Raw genomic sequence first — 19,147 nt, 5'->3', positions numbered from 1 at the left:
TTCACCACCTACCATACTGTCAAAATATACGTATGAACAGGTAACAAACGGCTCACCACCTACCATACTGTCAAAATATACGTATGAACAGGTAACAAACGGTTCACCACCTACCATACTGTCAAAATACATGCATGAACAGGTAACAAACGGCTCACCACCTCCCATACTGTCAAAATACACGCATGAACAGGTAACAAACGGCTCACCACCTACCATACTGTCAAAATATACGTATGAACAGGTAACAAACGGCTCACCACCTACCATACTGTCAAAATACACGCATGAACAGGTAACAAACTTCAAAATACAGCTGAACAGTAACAACGTCACCCTACCATACTGTCAAAATATACGTATGAACAGGTAACAAACGGTCACCACCTACCATACTGTCAAAATACATGCATGAACAGTAACAACGGTCACACCACCAACTGTCAAAATACACGCATGAACAGCTAACAAACGGCTCACCACCTACCATACTGTCAAAATATACGTATGAACAGGTAACAAAACACTTCTCACACACTACATACTGTCAAATATACGTATGAACAGGTAACAAACGGCTCACCACCTACCATACTGTCAAAATACACGCATGAACAGCTAACAAACGGCTCACCACCTACCATACTGTCAAAATATACGTATGAACAGGTAACAAACAGTTCACCACCTACCATACTGTCAAAATACATGCATGAACAGGTAACAAACGGCTCACCACCTACCATACTGTCAAAATACACGCATGAACAGCTAACAAACGGCTCACCGCCTACCATACTGTCAAAATACATGCATGAACAGGTAACAAACGCTCACCACCTACCATACTGTCAAAATACAGCATGAACAGGTAACAAACTGTCAAAATACACGCATGAACACAACAAAACAGTTCACCACCTCCATACTGTCAAAATACAGCATGAACAGGTAACAAACGGCTCACCACCTCCCATACTGTCAAAATACACGCATGAACAGGTAACAAACTGTCAAAATACACGCATGAACAGGTAACAAACGGCTCACCACCTCCCATACTGTCAAAATACATGCATGAACAGGTAACAAACGGCTCACCACCTCCCATACTGTCAAAATACACGCATGAACAGGTAACAAACTGTCAAAATACACGCATGAACAGGTAACAAACGGCTCACCGCCTACCATACTGTCAAAATACATGCATGAACAGGTAACAAACGGCTCACCACCTCCCATACTGTCAAAATACACGCATGAACAGGTAACAAACTGTCAAAATACACGCATGAACAGGTAACAAACGGCTCACCGCCTACCATACTGTCAAAATACATGCATGAACAGGTAACAAACGGTTCACCGCCTCCCATACTGTCAAAATACAAGCATGAACAGCTAACAAACAGTTCACCACCTCCCATACTGTCAAAATACATGCATGAACAGCTAACAAACAGCTCACCACCTCCCATACTGTCAAAATACATGCATGAACAGCTAACAAACAGCTCACCACCTCCCACACTGTCAAAATATATGTATGAACAGGTAACAAACTGTCAAAATACATGCATGAACAGGTAACAAACGGCTCACCACCTCCCATACTGTCAAAATACACGCATGAACAGGTAACAAACTGTCAAAATACACGCATGAACAGGTAACAAACGGCTCACCGCCTACCATACTGTCAAAATACATGCATGAACAGGTAACAAACGGTTCACCGCCTCCCATACTGTCAAAATACAAGCATGAACAGCTAACAAACAGTTCACCACCTCCCATACTGTCAAAATACATGCATGAACAGCTAACAAACAGCTCACCACCTCCCATACTGTCAAAATACATGCATGAACAGCTAACAAACAGCTCACCACCTCCCACACTGTCAAAATATATGTATGAACAGGTAACAAACAGCTCACCACCTCCCATACTGTCAAAATACACGCATGAACAGGTAACAAACAGCTCACCACCTTCCATACTGTCAAAATATACGTATGAACAGGTAACTAACAGCTCACCACCTTCCATACTGTCAAAATACAAGCATGAACAGCTAACAAACAGTTCACCACCTCCCATACTGTCAAAATACATGCATGAACAGCTAACAAACAGTTCACCACCTCCCATACTGTCAAAATACACACATGAACAGCTAACAAACAGTTCACCACCTTCCATACTGTCAAAATACACACATGAACAGTTAACAAACAGTTCACCACCTCCTATACTGTCAAAATACACGCATGAATAGTTAACTAACAGTTCACCACCTTCCATACTATTGGAAATATATAAATAAAATTTACCAGTACCACTGTCAAAATACATTTATGAATAAACAGTTCACTGCATTCCACGCTCTTAAAATACAAAACAAGAGGGCCCTGAACGCTCTGTATCGTTCACTTGACCTAGTTCTTACCCCACTTTATCTACATGTAGTACCAAAATTGGACTGGATTTAAAAGAGTCAAATATTCTGACCAAGTTTTATGAAAATCAGGCAGATTAACCAATTTTTTCAAATGAACTGACCTAGTGACATAGTTTTTGACGTCAGGTATCCCACTTTTCAACTTGAACTAGATTTCAAACAGAAAAACATTCTAACAGAATTATGATCATCAAGTCGAAAAAATAGCCCCTAAAATGTTACAAAGTTTTTCTATGATTTGACCTAATGATAGATTTTCCTCAAGTGACCCCGTTAAAATTTAACACAGACTTTAAACAGACAAACATTCTGACAAAGTCTCATGAAGAACAGATAGAAAATATGGGATTTTGAGTGTTAACAATGTCTTTCTATGATTTGACCTAGTGACCTAATTTCTGACCAAGATAATCTAGTTTCCAAATTGACCTAGATTTCATAGAAACAAACATTCTGACAAAAACTTATGAATCAAGCAGAAAATGAGGCCTTTGGAGTGTTAACAAGGTTTCTATGATTAGGCTTAATGACCTAGTTTAAGACCTCAGGTAACCCAGTTTGAACCGGACTTATATTTGAAGAGACAAACATTCTGATGGAGGTTTACAAAGATCAAATAGAAAATGTGGCCTCTAGAGTGTTAACAATGTTTTTATATGATTTGATCTAATGACCTAGCTTTTGACTGCAGGAAATCCAGTTTGAACTTGACGTAGATTATTTTGAGACAAACATTCTAACAATGTTTCAAGAAAATCAAACAGAAAATAAGGTCTCTAGAATTTTAACAACCATTTTCTTCGATTTAAGTTACAATGTAGTGTACTAGTTTTTGTTCTCTGGTAACCCAGTTTTAAACTTTAACTGGACTTCATAGAGGCAAGCATTCTGAGAAATGTTTAAGAAGAAACAGAAAATATGGCCTTAAGAGTGTTAACATGATTTTTTATGATTTGAACAAGTGTCCTTATTTTTGAACCTATGTAAAACAATTTGGAACTTGTCCCAGATTTCAAAGAGATAAATATTCTGACAAAGTCTTATAAAGGTGAGGTAAAAAAATGTGGCCCCTATAGTGTTAACAAGGTATTCCTATAAATTGACCTAGTCTATGACCCCAGATGACCCAGTAATGAACATGTTCAAAATTTTATTAAGGGTAATATTCTGACCAAGATTCATTAAGACTGGGCTAAAATTGTGACCTTTACAGTGTTAACAGTCAAATTATTGATGACAGATGGAGGCAAATAGGTCACCTTGAGCACTTTCTGCTCAGTTGAGCCAATTTATTTATTTATTTATTTGGGTTTTACGGCGCACCAACACATTACAGATTATATGGCGCCAAACAGGACTACAAATGTTGGTTCAACATCTCATTTACATAGAAATAAAAACATGAGGTATGGAAAAAATAAACAGTTCATTGGCTTCCATACTGTCAAAAACAAACAATTTACTGCCTTTAAAGTTTCTGCAGCATTAATAAATAACACTCGACTGGTAAACTAGAAGATTTGCAGGCCTTTTATTGTTTCTATTTTAAACTATATACAAGTAAGAAACCTGTTTTCCAAAAGTATTCTACTACATAACTGACAAATGTAGGTAAAATTTGTTGAAACTCTTGGACTCAACTCACAACCTCTGCATCGATACTCATCACCTAACTTACATGAAACAAGAGGTCCATGATGGCCCTATATCGCTCACCTGTTATCATTGCACTTGAGGACAAGAAGGTCCTCAGAAAAAATATCTAAGTCCAAAGGACAGGAACAACAAAGGGAAGAAATTTAACCAAAAAGAAAAAATTTTTTTAAAAGGTACAGATATGTCAAAATACACCTAAAAATTGGAGGTACCATCCATGTTGTACCACAGAAAAGTGGTCTCGGTTTTTCCCTATGGCCAGTAATAAAAAAGTTACTAAAAATAAGCTATTTATAGTAATGCAAAAGGGAAGTAATTAAAATGAAAATTATTGTAAGTGAACAAAAGAAGAATCAGCCAAATAAATCTGTTGACATAAATGAAATTTCAGATCAGTATCTTCATTAGTTATGGAGATATACCCATTTTAATTTGAAATAAAGGGAGGTAATTTGACATAAAATCAGTCCATAGTTATCTACCCTGATTGGCTCAGTCCAACAAATGACAATAATGAAATTTCGAATAAGTCCTATAAGTACTTACTGATATAAATCCATTTTGATTATAATCAGGGGAGGTAATCTGATAAAAAATAGCTCTGGAACCTACGATTGGATCTGATTTGTCATGGAATCCAAGATTTATTGTTGTTGAAGATATTTAAGAAGTTTGTATCAAATCAAACCATAAATGAAGTCTCTATATGGCTGCAAAAGCCAAAATAACCAATTTTGGACCTTGAGGGGGCCATAACTCTGGAACCCATAACGGAATCTGGCCAGTTCAAGAAAGGAACCAAGATCTTGTGGTGATACAAGCTGTGTGTAAGTCTGGTTAAAATCAAATCATAAATGAAGCTGCTATTGTGCAGACAAGGTCAAAATAGCTAATTTTGGCCCTTTCAGGGGCCGTAACTCTGGAACCCATAAAGGAATCTCGCCAGTTAAAGAAATGAACCAAGATCTTATAGTGATACAAGTTGTGTGCAAGTTTGGTTAAAATAAAATCATAAATGAAGCTACTATTGTGCAGACAAGGTCAAAATAGCTAATTCTGGCCTTTTCAGGGGCCATAACTCTGGAACCCATAAAGGAATCTGGCTAGTTCAAGAAAGGAACCAAGATCTTATGGTGATACAAGTTGTGTGCCAGTTTGGTAAAAATCAAATCACAAATAAAGCTGCTATTGTGCAGACAAGGTCAAAATAGCTAATTTTGGCCCTTTCAGGGGCCATAACTCTGGAACCCATAATGGGATCTCGCCAGTTCAACAAAGGAACCAAGATCTTATAGTGATACAAGTTGTGTGCAAGTTTGGTTAAAATAAAATCATAAATGAAGCTGCTATTGTGAAGACAAGGCCAAAATAGCTAATTCTGGCCCTTTCAGGGGCCATAACACTGGAACCCATTATGGAATCTGGCCAGTTCAAGAAAGGAACCAAGATCTTATGGTGATACAAGTTGTGTGCCAGTTTAGTAAAAATCAAATCATAAATAAAGCTGCTATTGTGCAGACAAGGTCAAAATAGCTAATTTTGGCCCTTTCATGGGCCATAACTCTGGAACCCATATTGGAATCTGGCCAGTTCAAGAAAGGAACTGAGATATTATGGTGATACAAGTTGTGTGCAAGTTTGGTTAAAATAAAATCATAAATGAAACCACTATCGTGCAGACAAGAAATTGTTGACGGACGGACACACGCACAGACGGACGACAGACAAAGGGTGATCACAAAAGCTCACCTTGTCACTATGTGACAGGTGAGCTAAAAATTGGAGGTACCATCATTGTTGTACCACAGAAAAGTGGTCTCGGTTTTTCCCTACGGCCAATAATAAAAAAGTTACTAAAAATAGGCTATTTATAGTAACGTAAAAGGGAAGTAATTCAAAAGAAAATTATTGTAAGTTAACAAAAGAAGGATCTGCCAAATAAATCTGTTAACATAAATGAAATTTCAGATCAGTATCTTCATTAGTTACGGAGATATACCCATTTTAATTTCAAAAATAAAGGGAGGTAATTTGACATAAAATCAGTCCATAGTTGTCTACCCTGATTGGCTCAGTCCAACTAATGACAATAATGAAATTTCGAATAAGTCCTGTAAGTACTTACTGATATAAATCCATTTTGACTACAATCAGGAGAGGTAATCAGATATAAAATAACTCTGGAAACTACGAATGGATCTGATTTGTCATGGAATCCAAGATTTATTGTTGTTGAAGATATTTTGGAAGTTTGTATCAAATAAAACCATAAATGAAGTCTCTATATGGCTGCAAAAGCCAAAATAGCCAATTTTGGACATTTAAGGGGCCATAACTCTGGAACGCATGATGGAATCTGTCCAGTTTAAGAAAGGAACCAAGATCTTGTGGTGATACAAGTTGTGTGCAAGTTTGGTTTAAAAATCAAACCATAAATGAAGTTGCTATTGTGCAGACAAGGTCAAAATAGCTAATTTTGGCCCTTTCAGGGGCCATAACTCTGGAACCCATTATTGGATCTGGCTGGTTCAACAAAGGAACTGAGATCTTATGGCAACACAAGTTTTGTGCAAGTTTGATTAAATTCAAATCATAAATGAAGCTGCTATTGTGCAGACAAGGGCAAAATAGCTAATTCTGGTCCTTTCAGGAGCCATAACTCTTGAACCCATAATTGAATCGGGCCAGTTCAAGAAAGGAACCAAGATCTTATGGTGATACAAGTTGTGTGCCAGTTTAGTAAAAATCAAATCATAAATAAAGCTGCTATTGTGCAGACAAGGTCAAAATAGCTGATTTTGGCCCTTTCAGGGGCCATAACTCTGGAACCCATAATGGGATCTCGCCAGTTCAAGAAAGGATCCAAGATATTATGGTGATACAAGTTGTGTGTAAGTTTGGTTAAAATAAAATCATAAATGAAACCACTATCGTGCAGACAAGAAATTGTTGACGCACGGACGCACACACGACGGACGAAGGGTGATCACAAAAGCTCACCTTGTCACTATGTGACAGGTGAGCTAAAAATCACAAATGGAACTTGGTAAACATTAGTAAGACCCATTCAAAAACATTTACAAAATGAGCTTAGTAAATTTGCAGATGTTGTGAAAGTTTAAGATGGCTGGCTGCAAGTATAAGAACACCTGTGTGCGAAAAATTAACTTTAGGGCTTTATGACAAGTATGGTTCCAGATCAGCTTGTACATCCATGCAGTCTGACCTGGATCCATACTGGTTGCTTATAATTTGCTGAAATTAAGAAGAGGGCCAAGATGGCCCTAGGTTGCTCACCTGAGAAACATACCATAACAGTGTAAACATGTTTGCCCTAGTGATTTCATGGGAACAAATATTCTGGCCAATTTTCATTAGGATTGGACCAAAAATGTGGTCTGTTGAGTTTCAACAAAAATTTTCTTTGATATTACCTCGTGACCTAGTTTTTTTTAACCCAGATGACCCATATTCAAACATGGCCTAGATTTCATCAAGGCAATTATTCTGACCAAATTTCATGAAGATCAATTAAAAAATCCAGCCTCTATCACATACACAAGGTTTTTCTTTGATTTGACTTAGTGACCTACTTTATAACCCCAGATGACCCCAATTCAAACTCGACCTAGACTTCATCAAGGCAATTATTCTGACCAACTTTCATGAATTTCAATTGAAAAATACAGCCTCTATTGCATTAACAATGTTTTTATTTGATTTGACCTAGTGACCTATTTTTTGACCCCAGATGACCGATATTCAAACTCAGCCTAGATTTCACCAAGGAAATAATTCTGACCAAATCCTATTATAATCAATTGAAAAATACAGCTTCTATCGCATACACAATGTTTTTCTTTGATTTGATCTAATAACCTAGTTTTTGACCCCAGATGACTAATATTCGAACTCAACCTAGATTTCATCAAGGAAATCATTCTGACTAATTATCATGAAGATCAATTGAAAAATACAGCTTCTATCACATACACAATGTCTTTCTTTGACTGGACCTTGTGACCTACTTTTGACCCCAGACGATCCATATTCAAACTTGGCCTAGATTTCATCAAGGCAATCATTCTGACTAAATTCCATGAAGATCAATTGAGAAATACAGCCTTTATCGCATACACAAGGTTTTTCTTGGATTCGACCTAGTGACCTAGTTTTTGACCCCAGATGACCCATGTTTGAACCTGACCTTGATTTCATCAAGGCCATCATTCTGACCAAATTTCATGAAGATCAATTGAAAAGTACAGCATCTATCGCATACACAAGGTTTTTCTTTTGATTCGACCTAGTGACCTAGTTTTTGATCCCAAATGACCCATTTTCAAACTCGGCCTAGATTTCATCAAGGCAATCATTCTGAACAAATTTCATGAAGATCAATTGAAAAATACAGCCTCTATCACATACACAAGCTAAATGTTGACAGACAGACAGACGCCGGACATTGAGCGATCACAAAAACTCAGGAGAGCTAATAAACAAACAGTATGCCTGTGGGGATAAACAAACAGTATGGCTGTGGGGATAAACAAACAGTATAGCTGTTGGGATAAACAAACAGTATAGCTGTGGGGATAAACAAACTGTTTGGCTATGAGGATAAATCAAAGGCCTGAAGGGCCTGAGTCGGCTAATGATTGATGTACTGACAGTATAGTCTACCAGTTTCAGTTTGTTTTTAGTTTTTTTCTTAAAATTTCTAGAGATGGGTATTGCCACGAAAATTGGTATTGTGATATATTGCAATATTGTATGTGGATATTGCAATATACTGCGATATATTGTACCAGTTATTTAATGAACAAAAACATGACGAATCATAATGTTTTTTCAAATTTATTCAATTAAAAATGAGTAAAATGACTAGTATCAACAACACGAGTGTTTGCTCGACCTTCTCAATAAATAAAAATACCAGTAAACAAAAAAATAAAAGTTTTGACTAGATTATGGGGAGTATTGTCAATTTACTCTTCAGTTGCTATCATGCTATGACGCCGATTACCGGATATTCAAAAGCGAAAGAAGACTGCGTCAAAATATTATTTACTTTATTGTGGGGCACTACATTCAATTTACGGATACAATCATATAACACAGGTTGCTCAATTCACCGATTATAAATGAGGAAAATGGTATAGCTGTTGTAAGAATAATAAATTCTAGTTGATAGAAAATTACTAATGAGTCGCTGAAAAATACGAAATTATATTTATCTAAATTTTCTAATTGGTTTCATTATGTGGAATTTGGTCCGTAAAATAGCTGTAAACCAGTCTGCCACCTGCACCGGAAATGAAAGGAGAAAAATGAAAACATGTAAGTTGAATCGTGCTGGCAAAAAAAGGAATTTTTTTTTTGTGAATCTTCTTGGTTTATGTTAGTGTTACTTAATGTTATAAAATAACCGGTATTCGAAAATCATATCGCAATATCGTATCGTCAGAAAAAACATCGCAATAACCGGTCTACCGCGGTATATCGCCCACCCTTAAAAATTTCATAACACAGCTCGATATTTACCCAAAATATTATATCCGGATACGATTACACTTTTCTCAAGTTCCAACAATATATTTTACATATTGTGATGATACGAAGACATTTAGCAGCAATTGGCAGTATCTGACATTTAAGTTTACGGTTAAATTACCTCTTATTTAAATCTTTTCATAAAAAAGTTGTTTCGTTTCGTGAAAGCAGCCAAACATAGACGATCTACTTTCGATTTCAAAAACTACAAGAAAATACAATTTAATGTTTCGCCGATTTGTTTATTTCTCGAAAAATAAGAATTAAAATCATTTTTAATATCAGTAGTAACTAAACAAACCAGTAAGAGCTTCTTCTTCCGATAATTTATCCGTTTACTGACTGCAAAATTCAACCAACGCAAAGTTTATAGAAATCATACGATGCGTGTTTACGTTCAATGTAGGAGAATTAAGGCTGATCGGCTATGTTACCTAACGCATCCAGACGATTCAGATTTTGTTTTCAAAAAAGCATTGTGTGCGTTTCTGTAATTTTATATACGTTTTTATACGCTTAGAAAGTATTAGACATGCGTATTTGCATTATTTCTATACGTAATTTACGCTAATACGCATCTTATCTGGAGCCCTGTGAAACTATTTTTTGTCTTTCGCTGGATGTTACCCAAGCTTTGTAAGCCTGCGCAATTCTTAAAATGCACATTTATGCTTAACAGTCTAAGGAATCTTGGTCAGATACAGAAAATATCTGTGGTTTGCTGCCCAGCATGTTGTCCCATTATCACTGACAAGCTAACTGACCACAGTGAATTATGACCCAACACTGGAGGCTGATATAATGTTGAACATCTTGGTAAATTGTAATCTAAAAATATGTAACACATTAACTTTCTTTTTTTTTTCTGGATCAAAACTTGAAACCCTTTGTCTGAAGAAAAATTAAAATGGTGATGTGTACGACTTCAGTCTAGATGCACATTTTAAATGTCAGTGAGCTTTCAAGTATGTCTAAAAAGCATAAAAACACAGCATTCATGAGAGCACCACACAAAAAAGGTCTCAGACGGAAGCAACCTCTGAATTAACCACTAAGTCTATCAAATATTATGTAAATTGATTATGGAAGTGCATGTTACACTGACACTACAATTTATGTGCAAATATAGTAAATGTATCATTTATTGGACATACTAGACAGAGGGAAGGGAGTAGGGCATCAGACCAGGGCTTGGGGGAGTGTGTAGTTTGCCCCCACCTCCACCAAGTTTAGTGTTGATATGATGTACGCTCGGGATCTAAACTTCTTATACTAATTTCATCTGTGGATATATATAATTTTATTATAAGTTTGAACCCATACTTCCAGACTCACATTTGTGTCCTCCCTGATCCCCATGATAATAGGACCCCGCCCTCCTTGTTGAAATGGCTTCTACGTGGGTATGTATGTAATTAACATATTACATATTACATATTTATACATGTATAAATTGTATGCATGTAATTGTTAGGTTTTATTAATGTATTTTAGCTCGATTGTGAAGAAAGCTTGTAATTATATTATTGTTCAAGCAAGGTCAAAAGTTCAAAACTATGTACTTAATTTTAACTCTAAATATTATGCTAGCGGCAATTGCAGTGGCAGTTGTATTTGCCTCTGCGACCATTGCAGAACAAGATCATGATCTACACTGTTTGCAATTCAGTTAGTAAGTTTTCAAATAATATAAATGGTGCTGTCAAAATTGAAAGATGGGCAAGTTTATATTGCAGAAACTTAACACAAGGTACATAGTAAGAGTTAAAACTTCAAAAGATTCAAATAAAAAATTTAAGAAATCATGATCATTAATATTCTACAGTTGAATATAGAAAAAAAATGTATTTTGTGTTGCCTAAATTTAAAACATACTTTAAATTATCATTGTTACTTTTTTTTACTTTTTCCCCATCTGACGTTATACATGTAGTAAGACATTATAAGACATGTACATCCTTCTTATTATGCCTATTCAAATGTCAGACTGGTCTGGATCCAAGCTGATCGCAAAGCCACTATGTTGGTTTTTTCATGGCGCGGCTCATATTTTGTTTCCTTTTCATAAAATGTTACTAATTATTATCAATATATATTTTGTTAAAGAGACTCTGCATATTATAATTTAAAACTATAACTATTTAGGGCATTTGATTGTTAGCAATGTTTACCTGTATTTTACATTGAAAAAAAAACCCAAAATTAAAATGTAACAGAATTTATAATGATAATTTAAAATTATACTTTAATTTTGACACCCTATTTTTAAGCAGCAAAATCATTTATTAGCAATAACTGTATATACAAAAGCAACCATGAGATAATTATTGCTAAACTGATGTATAAATTATGCCCATAGGTCTTCTTTAATATTGTTTAGCTTCTGCTGTGTGCTTGTAATTTTTATCAGCCCTACTCTATCCCTCAGATTGCTGACCACCAGCTGACTGTCATGGTATATTAGATCAAAGGGTCTGTAGAGTAATTATAACTGTATTCCTGCTGAGGTGTTACTGCTCAGAGCTGAGCAGTTTCTTGTCAAGATTCCTTAGACTGTTAATGAGTTACATTCGAGTATTGCACAATTACAAATCATAAATATGACAGATTACATCGTATATTGGTCATAGCAAAGGGAATTGACACAACTTAACTTCATTCATGCAGTGAACTGTTTGAAGTTTGAGAAATCTAATGGAACTACATCCCTTCACGTGTTATTCGGTCCATTTAGAGAATCCCTGAACAGCAAGGACTCGTCAAAAGGCTTTCAGCCTTTAGCCGACTCAACAAAGTTACAAACAGTATGGTTGTGGGGATAAACAAACAGTATGGTTGTGGGGATAAACAAACAGTATGGCTGTGGGGATAAACAAACAGTATGGCTGTGGGGATAAACAAACAGTATAGCTTTGGGGATAAACAAACTGTTTGGCTATGAGGATAAACAAAGTTACAAACAATATGGTTGTGGGGATAAACAAACAGTATAGCTGTGGGGATAAACAAACAGCTTAGCTGTGAGGATAAACGAAGTTACAAACAGTATGGTTGTGGAGATAAACAAACAGTATGCCTGTGGGGATAAACAAACAGTATGGCTATGGGGATAAACAAACAGTTTGGCTGTGAGGATAAACAAGTTACAAACAGTATGGTTGTGGAGATAAACAAACAGTATGCCTGTGGGGATAAACAAACAGTATGGTTGTAGGGATAAACAAACAGTATGGCTATGGGGATAAACAAATAGTATGTTGTAGGGATAAACAAAATTACAAACAGTATCCCTGTGGGGATAAACAAACAGTAACAGTATGGATGTGCACTGATCTGGACCACTGAAAGTTGATAAGCTTATAGAAGTTTTTTTTTTCGTACAGCAGCACTACAGTTTTGAACATGTAAAAGAATTTCGATAAGCTACCTTTATTTGCCTCAAAAGCCCTACAAGCAAGGTCTTTACTTAATTAAATTGATATAAACTTACATAATACAGCAACTCATTAAAGTGTTGCCTAAGTTTTAATTACACCTTTAACATCTGTTTTCCAAGATTTAGAAACACAAACATCTCAAAACACTGCAAAACTTTGCTCCAGATTTGCAATATCTGTTTATATCAACAGAACTCTGTGGTCTCTTATTTCAAGATGTAAATCAAGTGTAGTATACTACCAGCTGTAACCTTTACTCTCATTTTTGGGGTGGAGGTTGGGGGTAAATGCAATTCTTTCAAGTTAACTGTAAAATAATATTATCATTCACTTGGATATATAAACACTGAATCCCTATTTAGAACAACCTCCCAGGAATTTCATTATTCAGTATAAAACTCAACACTATGGTTTTGGCCTTTAATATTGACAAAAGGCAGCTTTCATCAGGTGTTCCAAAATTCAGATATAACGCAGTTAGACATTACACAATCAAGAATTTATACACAAACAGAAACACTGTACACTTCATGAAATATACTGTGAAATCTGACATGTATGAAAGTTTCAGGTTTCCTCTGGACGGCTATTTCTATTTCATGGGTGATATTAATTTTCCACTTCTGAAGTTGAAATAAATGCAGATTTACAAAATATAATGAATCTTGATTTTTCAGATTTAATTGTGTGGATTAACTCGACCATAAAAACCATAAAATTGGCCTACAAGTATAAACGACGTCACAGTATCACTATTCTACATAAATGAGACAATGAAATTACTGATTAACATCTTACCATTCCATGACAACAAGAAGACATTTCTGACCTCCATATTGGTTTTCATAAACATCAATAATTTTCACGATATGTTTGCATCCGGAAGCTCTCCAATGTAGATCAATTTCTCTCCTAGCTTTTGGCACATCTCGAAGCACCTGTACCAATAGAAATATTATTGCAATTAAAGTGGTTTATTAATAATAATTTACTACAGAAGAAGGGCTATGCTTGTTATATCATACATCAATCATGTTCTTGTGAAAAAGAAACAATACAGACAAGCCATATGCCCCCCCATGATGGCATACTCCATTTTCAGTCCAAACTCACTATGCCCTTGACCTACTGAACCCCCAACACTGTATGGGCAATGTACCAACCAGAAACTACAAGCTATCAATTGACAACTAAAGGCCAAAGCATTTTTTACTTTTTGAGCTGAAACTGAAGTCAGTCTTGAGGTCACTGAGACCTTTAATATGAGCCGCGTCATGAGAAAACCAACATAGTGCGTTTGCGACCAGCATGGATCCAGACCAGCCGGCGCATCCGCACAGTCTGGTCAGGATCCATGCTGTTCGCTAATGGTTTCTCTAATTGCAATAGTATTTGAAAGCGAACAACATGGATCCTGACCAGACTGTGCGGATACGCAGGCTGGTCTGGATCCATGCTGGTCGCAAATGCACTATGTTGGTTTTCTCATGACGCAGCTCATATTACACTAACCCCCAAAGACAAATGGAGTCATCTTCTGACAACATGCAATCATCCCATGGTCAGTATCCATGCTGTTTGCTAATGGTTTCTCTAATTGCAATAGTATTTGAAAGCAAACAGCATGGATCCTGACCAGACTGTGCGGATGCGCAGGCTGGTCTGGATCCATGCTGGTTGCAAACGCACTATGTTGGTTTTCTCATGACGCGGCTCATATTACACTGACCCCAAAGACAAAAGGAGTCATCTTCTGACCACATGCAATCATCCCATGACGTTTGACAATCGTAGATAAAAGTGCTCTTTAGTTACTGAGTGGTTACCAAGACCACTTTGACCTTGACTTTTATCTTAATGATACCCAAAGTAATATGGGTCATCTACTGACAATAGGCTATCCTCCTAATTCCTATGAAGACTAAAAGCAGTAGGCAAAAGGGCTTTTAAGTTACTGAACAGAAACGATTTTCAGTCCTTGGGTCACAGAACTTTGATCTACTGTCCCAAATAGGGGTAACGGTCCGATCACAGGCAACCATCCTATGAAGTCTGACAACTGCTGGCCGAAAAATTCTTTGTTATTGAATGAAGACCATTTTCAGTTTCAAGGTCTCTGTGACATTAATATTTGACCTACTGACCCCAAAACAAAAAGGGTCATCTACTGACAAAAGGCAACTATCTTATCAAGTTCGAAAATTGATCAGAAAGCTTTTCAGTCTTATGGTGTCACAGTGACACTGATATACTGACAAAAAACAATAAGGGTCATGTGCTTACCACAGGCAATCATTCTACATAGTTTGACAATTGTAGGCTAAATGTTTTAGCTGAAACTGTTTTCTGTCTTAATGTCATTTTGACCATGACCTTTAACCTACTGATCCCCAAAAGCAATAGGGGTTATCTGTAGACCACAGGAAATCACCTTATTATGTTTGACATCTGTATGCCATTGTTCTTAAGTTTTCAGTCTCAAGGTCACTGTGACCTTGATGTTTGTCCTACTGATCCAAACAGCAGGGGTCATCTACTGGCCACAGGTAATCATCTTATGAAGTTTGACAACTGTAGACCAAAACATAATTTAATTATCAAATGGAAACAGTTTTCAGTCTCATGATTTCTAAGACCTTGACCTTTGACATACTGTCCCAAAATCAATTTGGGTCATCTAAAGGCAATCATTCTAAAAAGTTTGACTACTGCGTTCTTTAGTTATTTAGCAGAAACTATTTTCAGTTTCAAGGCCAAAAACGTTGACCTTTGACCTACAGGCCCGTAAACAACAGGGGTAATCTACTGACCACTATGAAGTTTGACCAATGTGAACCAAAGTGTTACTGCGCAGAAACCTTTTCCGTTTTAAGGTTACTGTGAAACTTTGACCTACTAGCTCCCAAAACAACTGGTTTTATCTTCTGAGCAAAGGCAATCATCCAATCAGCTGCATCCAATGTTAATGACCACAATAATATTTCTTGTTGTTAAACTTTTCACTTTTATTTAAAGAATATTTAATTGCACAAATCCTTAAACATATTAAGAACTTACATACAAGTACTGTTTCATTTTTAAACAATATGATTGTGCAACTGAAACTTTTTAGAAGTAGTTTATTACGAAGATAAGCAGAATCATAAGACACAATATGATTTTTCATTGTAGTGCTTTTTACTTTCCTTATTGTAACATTGTTAATAAATACAGTGAAATTTCTCAGTATACATTTTTTCTCCTAAACTTAAAAAAAAAAGCCACTAAATTAAGTACATGTTGTATCTGTCTCTTGTGTATTTTTTTATTTTTTACATTTTACAAGCTATTTTTTTCATATCATTCTTATTAACATAATTTATTTTCTCCATTTACAGAAAATATATTGTGATAAACTGTTAAAATGTGTACCAGGCATTATTCCTGCTACATCGTATTAAGTTTTATGAAGATAGAATCAACAATGGGACCAAATGGTCCTAGGTCGCTCTTGATCAAATTTAATGAACATCCTATAAATGCGATTTTGATTTGACTGGGTGACCCAGTCTTTGACCCAAGATGACCCATATTCGAACTTGACCTACATTTCATCCAGACAAACATTATGATCAAATTCAATAAAAATTGTGTGTAAAATGCAGTCTCTATTGCATACACAAGTTTTTTCTTTGATTTGACCTAGCGACCTAGTTTTTTATACCAGATTACCCATATTCGAAAATGACCTAGATTTCATCAAGGCAACCATTCTAACTAAATTTTATGAAAATCCAGTGTAAAATGCAGCCCCTATTGCGTGTACATACAAGGTTTTTCTTTGATTTGACCTTGTGACCTAGTTTTTGACCCAAGATGACCCATTTTTAAATCTGGCCTACATTTCATCAAGGCAATCATTCTGACCAAATTTCATTAAGATCAATTGAAAAATACAGCCTCTATCACATATGCAAGGTTTTTCTTTGATTTGACCAGATGACCTAGTTTTTGACCCATATTCAAACTTTGACCTAGATTTCATTTAGACATCCAAAACATGCGCTCTGCACGTCATCTCGGTGTGGTGAACATTTGTGTCAAGTTTCTTTGAAATCCTTCAAAGGGTTATAACATAATACGTCCCTTTGGGCGTATAAAAAGGGCCAAAACTGACTTAAAGTCCTACTTATGCAGTCTTGCCTATGTATGTAGACTATGATGGTATACAAGTGGTCAAAGTTTCAAAGCCATATGACAAACAGGTTAGGCAAAATATGAACTGGTATGAAAAATTTAACTGATTTCCAAGTCTACAGATGGAGATCATGACAATAAACAAATGTTCAAAGTTTCAAAGACACATATGTATGTCAGACAGTTTTGACAAAATGCTGACTTGTATGAAAGCTGAGCCAATTTCCAAGTCCACAAAGGGCCATAATTCTGCCAAAGTAGTTGACACAGTTATGTACTCTTGTCTACAGATGGAAATCATGATGATAAGCAAGAGTTCAAAGTTTCAAAGCCACATGACAAATAGTGACAAAAACTGAACCAATTTCTCAGTCCAAAAAGGACCATGATTCCAGAGTTATGTACTCTTGCCTACAGATGGAAATCATGATGATAAACAAATGTTCAAAGACACATGTCAAATAGTTTTGACAAAATATGGACACGAAACTTGTACCAATTTCCAAGACCAAAAAGGGCCATTATTCAGCCAAAATAGTTGACGGAGTTATATACTCTTGCCTACAGATAGCGATTGTTATAATAAACAAGTGATAAAAGTTTCCTTTATGGAGTTATGTACTCTTGCCTAAAACTAGACAGTGTGTTGGTACAAATTAAAAGTTTCATAGCTTTATCTAAAAAGGTTTTGTCAAAATGTGGACTGGTACAAAAAACATAACCAAGGTGTGACAATGATGCCGTAGAGAGTAGGATAGCTCTAGCCTCTACTTATATCATTATATAAAGTCTTCGAATAGTCAAGCTCAAAGTATAAGCAACTTTCATGAAAATATAGCTAGTGGTTCTTAGGTACATACAACTGACTCCTGCCAATGAATAATATTTAAATGTAAATAAATAAGTTCCAATTATAATTCTTAATGTGTCTTATATATGGTACATATGTTACTCATTCTATGGGACTATCATATTTGGATTACTGTCCTTTCTGTCTAAGTATCTATCTTCTGATAATGTCAAAACCACTCACAGGCACACAGTCATTGCCTTTCTGGGAAGACAACAACTCTGGTTGCAAAATTCATTATTTCAAAAAAAAACTTTTATGATATGAGTATTTAAACTGGAGTTGAAACCAATCTGATACTAAACTACCAATAATTATCTGTCACATGTATGTGACTCATATTAATTAAATAAATTACTGTACTGCTAAATTTTACTTTGGACAATACAGTATATCGGCACATGTACAGTGAACTCCTGTTTCTTTTGTTACACTTTTTGCGTATCTTTTAATGAAAAGCTTCTGCTAAAATGATACAAAGAAGGAATTCCTACAAATAATGATGAATTCAACTTGGCAATAATATATTAATATATAATATAAGAACAAGTGTTCATGTGTGAGAGTAATGTCAGACAAAAGCACGTGATATACGACATAATGTCAGAAATATCTAACAACTTAATCTTGTTATATAGACACAAAGTTTTTAACCTTCAAGGCAAATTTTTCTCCAGTTTTATGAGAAAAACACTCCACAACTTTTCCGTTTATTCCTAAACCTAAAACACTTCCTGTCACTCTATAGTCTTGACTTATTGCTGTCTTTTTAGGCTGCAAGTTCACAAATGATCTCGAGTGTGTATCGCCCATCATATTGAACATATTGAGAGTGTTACGACAGTTTTAAAGTCTGAAATTAGGAAATTTCCGACATCTGTGATCTACAGCACCCTTTAATGCGTAAAACGTCATCAGTTTACGTTGTTTGTTGTGACCTTTTGCGATAAGGCCGAATGACATCAATTCTTAATTTAGTAACAAAGCGTTTAAACGATTGCGAAACAT

The 19,147-nt window shown here is 35.8% G+C and overlaps 1 protein-coding gene across 2 annotated transcripts in view; it reads right to left on the bottom strand.

Annotated features, from left to right (window-relative positions):
* LOC123529433 (MAP kinase-activated protein kinase 2-like) overlaps window positions 1–19,079 on the bottom strand; it is a 30,213-nt gene extending 11,134 nt beyond the window's left edge. Inside the window, exons 1-3 of one of the 2 annotated variants that reach the window (XM_053521314.1) lie at window positions 18,794–19,079; window positions 13,912–14,051; window positions 1,522–2,311 (exon numbers count right to left, since the gene is read on the bottom strand). In XM_053521314.1, the coding sequence (XP_053377289.1) occupies window positions 1,537–2,311; window positions 13,912–14,051; window positions 18,794–18,964 (1,086 nt within the window). In that variant the 5' untranslated portion in view covers window positions 18,965–19,079 and the 3' untranslated portion in view covers window positions 1,522–1,536. Of the gene's footprint in view, window positions 1–1,521; window positions 2,312–13,911; window positions 14,052–18,793 lie in introns of those variants that run through there. The other variant, XM_045309762.2, reaches the window with a different exon arrangement.
* Between the last annotated feature and the right edge of the window lie 68 nt (window positions 19,080–19,147).

The sequence above is a fragment of the Mercenaria mercenaria genome, chromosome 13 (assembly GCF_021730395.1).
Source record: "Mercenaria mercenaria strain notata chromosome 13, MADL_Memer_1, whole genome shotgun sequence".
Lineage (NCBI taxonomy): Eukaryota > Metazoa > Mollusca > Bivalvia > Venerida > Veneridae > Mercenaria > Mercenaria mercenaria.
Note: the sequence above shows the minus strand (reverse complement) of the source record. Positions and strands in the feature narration are given on the sequence as shown.